Source organism: Adelges cooleyi, unplaced genomic scaffold (genome assembly GCF_023614345.1).
Source record: "Adelges cooleyi isolate 19-005CV unplaced genomic scaffold, UGA_ACOO_1.1 ACOO_flye_CR_arks_rails_tigmint_CR_PRNA_118, whole genome shotgun sequence".
Taxonomy (NCBI): domain Eukaryota; kingdom Metazoa; phylum Arthropoda; class Insecta; order Hemiptera; family Adelgidae; genus Adelges; species Adelges cooleyi.
Window position 1 is genome coordinate 327626 of NW_026095771.1, and position 12472 is coordinate 340097.

At 31.2% G+C, this 12472-nt stretch overlaps 2 protein-coding genes across 2 annotated transcripts in view; both read right to left on the reverse strand.

The window, feature by feature from the left end:
- Positions 1-5608, reverse strand: part of LOC126847725 (uncharacterized) — a 48690-nt gene extending 43082 nt beyond the window's left edge. The window contains exons 1-3 of the mRNA XM_050588105.1: positions 5531-5608; positions 5194-5356; positions 461-549 (exon numbers count right to left, since the gene is read on the reverse strand). Coding sequence (XP_050444062.1) covers positions 461-549; positions 5194-5356; positions 5531-5587 — 309 coding nt within the window. The 5' untranslated portion in view covers positions 5588-5608. The remainder of the gene's footprint in view (positions 1-460; positions 550-5193; positions 5357-5530) is intronic.
- A 2486-nt stretch (positions 5609-8094) lies between these two features.
- LOC126847724 (uncharacterized) lies at positions 8095-12426 on the reverse strand. Its single transcript, XM_050588104.1, has 10 exons — positions 12308-12426; positions 11962-12124; positions 10840-10928; positions 10672-10722; positions 10039-10219; positions 9900-9958; positions 8855-9086; positions 8711-8781; positions 8419-8599; positions 8095-8337 (listed from the first exon to the last, which is right to left on the reverse strand). Exons 1-10 carry the CDS (start codon positions 12362-12364, stop codon positions 8108-8110), a joined length of 1314 nt encoding a protein of 437 aa, XP_050444061.1. The 5' UTR covers positions 12365-12426; the 3' UTR covers positions 8095-8107.
- Between the last annotated feature and the right edge of the window lie 46 nt (positions 12427-12472).

Genomic DNA, 12472 nt, shown 5'->3' on the forward strand with positions numbered 1-12472 from the left:
AAAACTGCATTTTCAATAAATAAAACACCATCCCTAATGTGTAGAGTCCTATGAACTCAAGTTTTATGTTAATATGTTATAACATATGTTAATCATTTTTCTAATGACAAATAATTAGCTGCAATTTTCGACTGGTCGAAACCCAGTTTTGAGCAACTACTTTTTATGATTATAAACTTTATTATCGCACAACTGTATTCCATCCCCTGACCTAAATTGTATACTTTAAATCATAAGGAGTTTCATTAATGATAAGACACTAATTTTCTCTGAAAAAAAACCACTTAAGCGGAATTCTTTCAATAGAAAATTTCGATATTTGTCAATAGTTGGTATATATTTAATTTAGTTCATATAAGACCCTGAATACCTTGTCGATGATGATATTGTCGGAGCTCTAACAATAGTTGTTATATGTTTAATTAAGTGTTAAAGTTAGTCGATTTGAGAACTTGAATACCTTGTCGGAGATGATATTGTCGGGTATTATGTTGTCTTTTTCCGCCAATGCACCCAATAAATAAAATAAATTCATAGAATCAGGCTCATCTGTAATCAAATCAGTTAGTTGGTAATTAAGTCATACATTTTTAATAAATTAGTTGTAACAGAGTCTCTTCGCCCGATATATTATAAGCAAAAATGGCTGGTAATAAAACAGTTTAAACCAGCATATAAAGAATGTGAGGTGCATTGTATAAAATTATCGGTAAAGCGGTTATTCATAGGTGATTTTATCCGAGTTAGCTAATACAGTGAGATTGAGGCCTAATGGAATCAAAGCATAGTAGGTACGGAGAGGTGAGAGCTCTACAGCAATTATAAATAAAAGTGAAGTTGAATCTATAAAACATGTATGTTTTTTAATTTTAAGGGTAAAGGAATTAACTATTTTAACTTGTACCCCTTAAAATACTGACAAGATAAAATTTGTGATTTATTAACAAATAAATTAAACAATTTAAAATTAAAAAAAGACAAACCAATTTCTGTACATTACTTATAACAAATTAAGGCACTATACGGCAGTACAAAAATGACTAACTGACTACATTGTGTAAAATTGTGCATTGTATAAAATTATCGGTAAAGCGGCTATTCAAGAAGTGTATAATTTTTATGGTTTAGGGTTCAAGTAGATTTTATATCTTTACTATAACTGACAACAACTGTTAATCACTAGCGTGGTCACTCCTGACCAGTGTTACCACTGTTTGTTATTTCTCACAATCGGCGATTCTGGCCTAGGACCGTGTTCGGTCCAAAAAACATATATTATACAAAACTTTAAAAAATACACATTAAATAACAAAACAAAAATAAATTACAAATGTAAGTATTTATAAACAAATAAAATCTTGTAAATGTTTGAGTGCTCGTTTGTTCCTTTGAGGACGTTCCTCGGAGGTTATGTTTTCTGTTTCTTCAAGTGGTTCAATGTTTTCTATCTCAGTGTGTGATTCATCATCCTCTCGATCAGTGTCCTCTTCGTCTTCTCTCAATATTTTCCATGACTTCAATTGGGATACGTAGGCAGTGGTGGCATATTGATGTTTTCCGTCATTTACCAGTTCAGCCACTCTGTAAGTGTCATTTGGAAGTACTTCGATATTTTGTAATGGTCACTTTCTATAATTCGCCTGCAGTTTCGATGGTTGACCAACTATCGGCTGTCGTTCCATCACTACTACTTCTCCCACGTCAAACTTTGTTCCGTTGAAATGTTTTCGGTCATACAACTTTTTCATATGGTGTTGCTTATCCAAAATTTCTTCCCTTATTTGTTGCTGCTGTTTATCAGGACTGGTCCAATCATCTTTAGTACGGCCCAAAGAAAACAAAACAGTACCATGAAAGCGAGGTTGGTAACCATGTATGGCCTCGAATGGCGTTTTTGATGTTGTTTTGTTTTTATATTATTATTTAAACCTTATCTTTATTAAAGAATGTCAATAGTAATATTATAGATAATAATAGAGGTATAGATAATGTTTTCAACAAAATATCAAATTCAGGTAAACGAAATAATAGAGTGATTCAATTTATAGGAAACTTTTATCATTTTTGTTGTAATGTAGCAACAGAAAAACAAATTAAAAACTTTTACACTAATGAAGAAATGTTAAAAGAACAAATGGACAAATTTAAAAATGTATTTGTATCAGATCATATCGCTTTAACTAGAATAGCATCACAATTAAATAACTACACAACTTCTACTAGTGATAGATTAGGATTATTAAAAGAAACTTTTAAACAATTCGTACAAGAAGTAAAAAATAACAAAAAAATTGAAAACGCTAACAACGAAAATATGATTCAGGGAATTCAGGAAATAAACTTTAACATTTTGACAGCCATATTAAATCTTATTAATTATGAAAGGGAAACTAACACTCACCTACATTGCAAAATGGGAGAAATCCCACCTAGAATTTTAAACATTGACGTCCTACATGATGTATTACCTTGTAATAATAAATTATTAAGAAATGATGAAGTTCTTATTCCTAAAATGTACCCATGCGAATTAAGTAACAATAATAAACTAGATTTTCATCGAGTTTTACCAATATCCTGGACAAATATTAAATCTTTAAAAACCTCTTCCAACTATGAACATAAACCACAATTATACTTAACAAATATAACCGAAATTTTAAATAATAAATGGGCAACCAATGTTCCAAATATTTATGTAACTAAACAATTAGCAACCCCAGACGAATACTTCGAAAATTTAATTTTAAAGAAAATTCCACAACCTTTCATAGATGAATTTCTAGGAGACATCATTTACTTAACACGGCTAACATTGCTGACTCTAATGATGGCATTTATATGTTATAAAATATATCCAGTAATGATTAAGGTAGACTTCATGACATTACCCCCTCCAATACCACCTAAACAAACCTCTCTTTAAAGTAAATCAGCATAAACCATAAAAAAAATAATAATAATAATAATAACCCCCATGACACTCAACAAAACCGCTGACAAACAGACACAACAACAGCCAGCTCAAGAAAACTAAATCAGTATCGCGAAAATGGCCCAACCAAACGGAGTGCAGTACTTACAGAAAAAAAAAACCAGAAAAACAATCAAGAAAATGGAAGAAAAGAAAGGAACAAAGACGAGAACAATAGAATTTGAAGGATATACTAACCGAATCTGGAACCATAACAACAACAGCTTCAACAACACCAACAGTACCAACAGCCACAACAATAGCAACAAGAACACCAACAATCACAACAACAATAACAGCCACGACGACAGCAGCAACAACAACAACAGCCACAACGAAAGCAGAAACAACAACAACCACAACTACAGCAACCAGAAAATCCAAAATAGAGTTAGAAAACAAAATAATGGAAAGATCTGGAGCGCTGGTAGATTTCATAACCAAGGAGTGGACAAAAAAATAATGTAAATATTGAATTCAATTTTAAGCGAATTTTTTTTTTCAATTTTAAGAAAACGGGAAATAGATTTTAAGGAAAACAATTTTTAATTTTAAGAAAAGGGAATTAGAATTTAAAAGAAAATGTTTTTTTTAATTTTAAGAAAACGGGAATTAGATTTTTAAAGGGAAAATGTTTGATAAAAAAAAAGAGGCATTAAATTTTAAGTATTTGTATATAAAAAAAAAATATACAGGCTAATGAATCCACACACTTTCCTATCAACAACTACAGATTTTCCCATATTCACTTAACAAAAAAAAAGAACTAGTCTTCTCCTTTTAACTACATAAAAAAAAAAACAAATAATTTACAAATGAATGCAAAAATATATTCATATGTTTTCAAAAAAAAAATAAAGTAACTAATAAATGGGTAGAACAAGACGAGGTAAAAATATTTTTAAAAAAAATCCTTCAATCTATCCATAAACATCATCCTATACAGCCTTGATACTTAACTTAAAATTTTGAATTTTTTTTTATTTATAAAAATTTTTATTATTGTATAGGTTTAAAATATGAGGGCATATTTTCTTAAAAACAACGGGGCCTGTAGTATAGTTCTTAAAGACAAATGTATATTAGCAAAAAAGCAATGAAATGTAGGCCAAACAATCGAAACAAAACTATACAAAATTGTCTACACAGTAAAAGTTTCAATAATGTTTATTATTTAAGGCCGCCCAAATTACTTTGTCGGATGCACTCTACCGTAAGCGACCGTTCTGTTACGAGGAAAGTATTGTCGCGTGCATTATTGTTTTTACATTGTTTTTACGAATATTATAATTGCATGCGTGTTTATTAACTTTTGAGTTACTTTTCTTTTACTTAATTTAAAAGTGTTACCTTTTCTCACATCGATTTTAAGGTAATTCGAACTAAGCGTTCTTTTATATTAAGTGTATTGTGTTAAAGACCGCATCTCCCGAGGAAGCCACAGTACGGCTCTTGTTTCTTTGCTAGTGTCAGTACTCGCGTTCAAGCTACCAACCCGGTTATTATAGTTATAAAGCTAGACAATATAATTGTCCCGAGGCATTATACTATTTATAACCAGAGGCTTGCTCGTTGGACGGAAAAACACCTGAGGCAGAAACAATCCGGAAGGTGACTACAAAGCTCTGCCACATTTATGCGCACTTACTAAAATGTCACTTTAGTGTTTAGGTAAAAGGTATTAAGTAATTTTATTTACAGTGTGTGTGTGTGTGTGTGTTTAACGGTTCATGTTCCAAAGTGCGTATACGACACAGAACGATTTAAATCGGGCAATAAACGATACTCAATCGTATCGATGTTGGACGATTCGGCGGCTTCGAGCGTATCAATTTTAGCGCGTAGTTCTCGCAATTTGGAAAATAGTTCACTGTACGATGGGGCTTGCGGTATCGACACTTCTCGGTAAGTCCGAAAACAACACAATTCACAACCAAAGAAAAATTACAGAACTATTCAGATGTTAATTTAAAAAAAGACAAACCAATTTCTGTAAATTACTTATAACATATTAACAAATTAACGGCACAATACGGCTAACTAACTACAATTGTTGATCACTAGCGTGGTCACTCCTGACCAGTGTTACCAATGATTGTCAGTGCTAACAGATTTTTAGAGTTGCAACTCGAAGGAATTGGTCTTGACGGTCATAACGGTAGACTTAAATTATCCGAGAGCGAACAGATAGGCAAAATAATTGTTTAGCAACAAAATACCTGAGCTGTATCCAAAATAAATGTCAGTTTGTTTCCATTCTATTCCAAAGGATTCTTTCACGACTTGTTCAATTTCCTCTTCGCTAACTCCACCGGTACACTTTTTGTGATTTTCAAAATATTTTTTGAACTGTTTTAATTGAACACTGTTCAATCCCATGCTCTGAAATAAAGTATGACGACCTATTTATTGTATTAGTGACCGTACAGAGTGAACCTATTACCTGACCTAACCGACGTGGTAGATTTACACGCATACAATACACTGATCAAATATAATAGGTGTGTATTTAATTTTTGAGATAAATAATTAAAATATATAGTATCATAGTCTTACCCATGTCAATGTCAGGAAATACACCACGCAGACAGTAAGGGCGATCCTTATATACATTGTTTTAATTGTTTTTTTTTTTAAAAATAATTTAAAATTGAATCAAGCGCTTGCAACAAAATAGCTCTAAGACTACTGGCACCAAGTCGAACAACTAATAATCAGTTGAATAAATATTTTCTACGTGGTTTCGGTGTTGCGTTGACACAAGCGCAAAAAAACAATGTTTGCTGAACCTTATTATGTTAAGTTCTTGGATATTGTATTCGATTGCACTGTTATACATAAACGATACCATAAGTTTGATATGTCATTTGCTATACAATTACAAACCATGTTTATTTTTTTTGTACTATAGTACAATTTTTTGAGCACTAATGTTTGCAATAGTGCTTCTTATTTTTTGACTACAAGTAATATTTTTATTTTTACCTGTGTTGACAAAAGTCAACGCGTATAGGAAAAACATTTTATTATTTTATTGCCGGCGCTCCGGCATGTAATTATATGAATTATGGTTTTATCCCATTTAACTACAATAAAGTTGAAAAAATCCGTGACTAACTCTCGATCACTCGATACGGCCAACATTTTTGGCTTTTAGGCTATTTATTTATTGGAACATTATAATTGTAGAAAGTTAATAACAATTTAATATCATTAACGGGATGGTACCGTGATGAGAGCAGATATTAATATTTGCAATTGCAATTTAAATGTTGCTATTTTAGGAGACAATTTTTAATAAGACAATGTTATTCCAGAAATATTCCAAAAAAAGCCAGTAAAGTGAGGTCGAAGTTTAGTGGGACGGAACATGATGAGGTCGGATAATACTTGGGACGGGGAGGTCACAGAATTACAGGAATTTTTAAATCTGAACGTGATAAAATCACTTTTCGAATAAACGCTTCGATGCAAATCAGTAGTTAGTATTTTCGAGCCAGTACAGTCCAGGTTAGTCTAAGTTAGGGAGTATTTAATTGAGGTGCTGTATTTACAAATAAGAATCAAAGCATTAATTTAAAAGTGATTTTATCCGAGAGGACTAGTACAGTACACTATGCACTATGGAATCAAAACAACGTGGGGACGGAGAAATCACAGGTCTACAGAAATTATTATAAATTACAGTGCCAAAATCACTTTCACAAAAACGCTTTGTTCCTTATTTGTAAATACAATAAGACTTTTTGTTTTCTCGATGTTGTTGACCCAATGTTGACTTTGAAAAAAAAATGTTCTTAAAAATTAAATTTTACTGCAAAAACTATTTAAACATGTAGCCTTTTTATTTGAAATGTCAATTACTTTGAAAACAATCGAAAATTATCTACAATTTTAAATAATGTAAACATCTTTCGAGGGAATTGGTCCAGTTTTAAAAAAATTATAAAATCACTTTCAAATTGAAAATAACTTTCAAAGAGTGACGATTAACCAGAAGTTCAAAACCGTATAACATTTATATCTGTTTTAATTATAGGGATATGTATGTATGTTCTGTGACAGTTACTTAGGCTCAAGAGAAAAAAAATCATGCAAACCAAATTCAAACCAGGCAAAATTCAAACCAGTGCAATCCAAACTAGTACAGTTTAAACCAAGCTCAATTATAAATTAGCATAGAGGTTCAAGGAGGGAATTTAATTTAAAAGTGATTTAACCGTTTTCGAAAGCTTCGATGCCACACAAAAAAAAACACATCATTGTAAATCCAATACCTTCTCAACTCCGCATCGAAGCTAATATATATTGATATTTTTAAGTGCTTTTTTCAAAAGTAAATTGTTAAGTGTAAAAATTTAATTAAACAAATTCATAACAGAAAAAAAACCAAATATATTTTTTGGCTATTCTAAAGAGTTATAGATAAACAATTCAATTTTCTGAACTACAACAATATCTTTATTTTGCTTGTAAATATAAAATAATTAAAAATCAGATAATAATTTTTTTTTATTAAACACCGAAGTGCGTAATATCTTAATTGATACACACATAAAAATACTTGAAATATACAATATGGTTATTGAAAATGTCTAAATAATATTGCTTAAGAATGTGAGTCATCACTATCGGTACCATCACCACATGTCATGGGGTCGTCGTTATTGATATTTACAATATACAATATACATATTGATATTTATAAGTGCTTTTTTCAAAAGTAAATTGTTTAGTGTAAACATTTAATTACAAAAATTCATTGCAGAAAAAAAAACCAAATATATTTTTGGGCTATTCTAAAGAGTTATAGATAAACAATTTAATTTTCATAATTACAACAATATCTTAATTTCTTAATTTTTAGGCAATATTCGATTTGTTACTGAAATTACAAATAATAATTTAAAAATTATGACCTATCGGTCCTCACAACATTTTTTTTTGTTTGTAAATATAAAAAAATTAGAAATCAGATAATATTTTTTTTTTTTATTAGTCACCGAAGAGCGTAATATTTTAATTAATACACACATAAAAATGCTTGAAATATAATTATTAACAATATGGTTATTGAAAATGTGTAAATAATATTAAGAATAATAAGAATGTGAGTCATCAATATCCACACCATCACCACAACTTCCAGAACGCCTTGGCTTCGTCGTTTTCGATGGTAAAATCACAATCGTTATCACTATCGGTACCATTACCGTATGTCATAAAGTGGTCGTTCTCGAAGCTACCATACATATCGTCATCGGATCTAAATTCGAATATGACATCTTCCGGTTCACTTTCGACATGTTTTTCAACGAACGATAAAATTTCCATGTATTCCGCTACGTTTAATGTGTTAATACCTAAAAAAAGAAAAAACATTATTTTTTATCCGGCGATCACCAACGATCATAATTTTATCACACTGTTTAAAATAACTTCACCATCTAATTTCCAAAAATACTGTCTGGCTTCTTTCGAACATTTCGATTCTAAAATAATGCTGGACTCTGCCTTGAAGCTGGCAAACCCATAAGGGGACACTAAACCATCGTTGTCGATTTTCATCTTGTTGAACTCTTTTATGGCAAATACGACCTCGCTTGGACTTAAAACTATCAATTCCTAAGCAATCGTTAATATCAAAATATATAGTTATTACTGATGAGTAGGTGTAAAAAAAAATAACAGCGAAGGTCTTTGAAATTATAAAAAAAAAATAATGAACGATATTACATTATCCTCGACCGCCGTATTGCGTTCTGCCGCAACGATGATTAAATACATCAACAATTTTCCAGCGGGTACTGTGCGAGTTTTAATAATTAGTAGTTTTCCAATTACTTTTCATACCTAATATAATATAAAAATAATTCTTACGTTCGGATTTAAATAGCAGTTCCAATTCGTCGTCTATGGTTATACCAAGCTCATTGAACACTTTTTCACTTTCATCAGGATCAATGGTGATCGCCAAACCAGTAGTCTTTTGTTTTTTGCAACAGCCAAACTCCATTTTTCTACCAAGATCTTGAAACACTTGTTTACTTGTCTTGTGTTTTTCGTACAAAGCAACAAACATTTTTAATTGTGCTAGGGTCAGACCGCGGCCCTACAATGTACCAAAAAAATTACTAATAAAAGCTTAAAAAACTTAAACTTTTTATATATCTCCCACCATTCATATCGATAAAATTCTATTCAAACGATAAATCCCCAAATGTCTATATCCCTGGATTGAGCAATATTTTTACAGTTAAAAAAAAAACAGAAATCTGAAATAAGAACCCTACAAAATGACTTGTATGATATTTTAAGATAGACGTTTTTTTTGTGTCATATGTTAACTGTAAGAATCAGCTAAGCTGTAATGCCGCTACAGCTGTAACAGTACTCTACCGAGCGGAGAAACTTCTTAAATTAAAATAAAGAAACACACAACTCTTTCACGTCACCAAAGGTTATATTCAATGAGACAGTTTAGAACATAGACCACTATGAAACACTTTGCGAAATTGACGGCCGGTCAGCCCATCGGGTCGTGTTTTAAACCATCCGACGGACTGACCGGCCGGACGGAAAGCAGCCGCGGATGGCTACGACCCGTGCCAAAAATAGTTCAGGGAAACCCTGTTTATTTTTGAGCGCGGACAGCCGACTGCGACACAGCAAAACGTCATTGAACTCTTCATCTTATAAAATATGAAAGAAATTCGGCTTGTTGTTTACATAAAAATTCACAGTGACTACGAAAATGGGTTAAGTATTACACATAATTTTAAAATAAATAAAACAACGAAATCGCCTGTTTTATTTATTTTTGGAAAATACTTATTTTAAGCAGATTCTACTAAAAGTTGTACATTCAATGTATACAGAGATTATAATTCCTCAACTTTTTTGTTTGCACGGACATTGTACTTACTTCCGGTTTGATTTCCAACATGATCAACAAGAAGTCGGCCGTGTTTATTACATAGCGAACTAAAATTGAAAAAAATTTAAATAAAACTATTTTTACATCATGGAGGAGGTGAACCGCCTCCTCGGCTTATATGCATTACCGCCTTTTTCGATTTCAAGTTCTTTTGATTTTGCGTTCAATCTACTATTTATCGTTGTCCAATACTTAAAGACTTTCGATAGCTGTTGAAGAGTAAGATATCCCGGTTGCCGATGAGACATGGCGCATGCAATAAACTCATCCAGGTAAAAGTATACTTCGAAAGGCGTAAGTATTTCACCCTGAAAACATTTTTTATACAGAGTGATTTCTTATATCAGCAATAACCTAACCACTATCTTAAAAATATCATAGACTTTTTTAAAACTGCATTTTCAATAAATAAAACACCATCCCTAATGTGTAGAGTCCTATGAACTCAAGTTTTATGTTAATATGTTTTAATATAATTTAATCATTTTTCTAATGACAAAAATATTGCTGCAACTTTCGACTGGTCGAAACCCAGTTTTCCGCAACTACTTTTAAAGATTATAAACTTTAACATCACACAACTGTATTCCATCTCCCGTCCTAAATTGTATACTTTAAATCATAGGGTGTTTCATTAATGATAAAACACTAATTTTCTCTGAAAAAAACACCACTAAAGCGGAATTCTTTCAAGAGAAAATTTTGATATTTGTCAATAGTTGGTATATATTTAATTTAGTTCATTTAAGACCTTGAATACCTTGTCGATGATGATATTGTCGGAGCTCTTGATGCCTATTTCTTTAACACACTGTATAATCAAATAATTTGATAAATATATTAAATTTTTAGCTGATTTCTAACATTAATAATAGTTGTTATATGTTTAATTTATAGTATAAGTTAGTCGATTTGAGAACTTGAATACCGTTTCGGAGATGATATTGTCGGGTATCTTGTTGTCTTTTTCCGCCAATGCACCCAATAAATAAAATAAATTCATAGAATCAGGCTCATCTGTAATCAAATCAGTTAGTTGTTAATTAAGTCATTAATTTTTCATAAAATAGTTATAACAGAGTCTCTTTGCCCGATATATTATAAGCAATAATGGCTAGTAATAAAACAGTTTAAACCAGCATATAAAGAAAGTATTAATGTGAGGTGCATTGTATAAAATTATCGGTAAAGCGGTTATTCATAGTGTTATCCGAGTTAGCTAATACAGTGAGATTGAGGCCTAATGGAATCAAAGCATAGTAGGTACGGAGAGGTGAGAGCTCTACAGCAATTATAAATAAAAGTGAAGTTGAATTTATAAAACATGTATGTTTTTTAATTTTAAGGGTAAAGAAATTAACTATTTTAACTTGTACCCCTTAAAATACTGACAAGATAAAATTTGTGATTTATTAACAAATAAATTAAACAATTTAAAATTAAAAAAAGACAAACCAATTTCTGTATATTATTTATAAGATATTAACAAATTAACGGCACAACACGGCAGTACAAAAACGACTAACTGAAAACAACTGTTAATCACAAGCGTGGTCACTCCTGACCAGTGTTACCAATGTTAACCAATTGCTCACAATCGGCCATTCTGGCCTAGGACCGTCTTCGGTCCAAAAAACATATATTATACAAAACTTAAAAAAATACACATTAAATAACAAAATAAATTATAAATGTAAGTATTTATAAACAAATAAAATCTTGTAAATGTTTGAGTGCTCGTTTGTTCCTTTGAGGACGTCCCTCGGAGGTTATGTTTTCTGTTTCTTCAAGTGGTTCAATGTTCTCTATCTCAGTGTGTGATTACTTTTTCTCGAATTTATAGCTAGTAAAAGTTAAATCTATAAAACATGTATGTTTTCTAATTTTAAGTGTAATGAAACTAACTTGTACCCCTTAAAATACTAATTAGATAAAATTTGTAATTTTTAGAGTTGCAACTCGAAGGAATTGGTCTAAACGGTCATAACGGTAGACTTAAATTATCCGAGAGCGAACAGACAGGCAAAATAATTGTTTAGCAACATGTTACCTGAGCTGTATCCAAAATAAATGTCAGATTGTTTCCATTCTATTCCAAAGGATTCTTTCACGACTTGTTCGATTTCCTCTTCGCTAACTCCACCGGTACACTTTTTGTGATTTTCAAAATATTTTTTGAACTGTTTTAATTGAACACTGTTCAATCCCATGCTCTGAAATAAAGTATGACGACCTATTTATTGTATTAGTGACCGTACAGAGTGAACCTATTGCCGATGACGTGGTACATTTACACGCATACAATACACTGAACAAATATAATCGGTATGTGTTTAAATTTTGAGTTTGTAATATCTGAGATAAATAATAATAAATATATAGTATCATAGTATTACCCATGTTGATGTCAGGAAATACACCACGCAGACGGTAAAGGCGATCTTTATATGCATTGTTTTAATTGTTTTTAAAAAAAATAATTTAAAATTGAATCATGCACTTGCAACAAAATAGCTCTAAGACTACTGGCACTAAGTCGAACAACGAATAAACAGTTAAAT

Bases quoted from the DNA above. Each gene is read 5' to 3' on its own strand.
- LOC126847724 (XM_050588104.1), bottom strand. From the start codon at position 12,364: ATGCATATAAAGATCGCCTTTACCGTCTGCGTGGTGTATTTCCTGACA. The intron at 10,929-11,961 runs GTAACATGTTGC...ATTTGATTACAG, and splicing joins TTATTTTGGATACAGCTCAG to ATGAGCCTGATTCTATGAAT. The intron at 9,959-10,038 runs GTAATGCATATA...TTTCAATTTTAG, and splicing joins ACTTGAAATCGAAAAAGGCG to TTCGCTATGTAATAAACACG.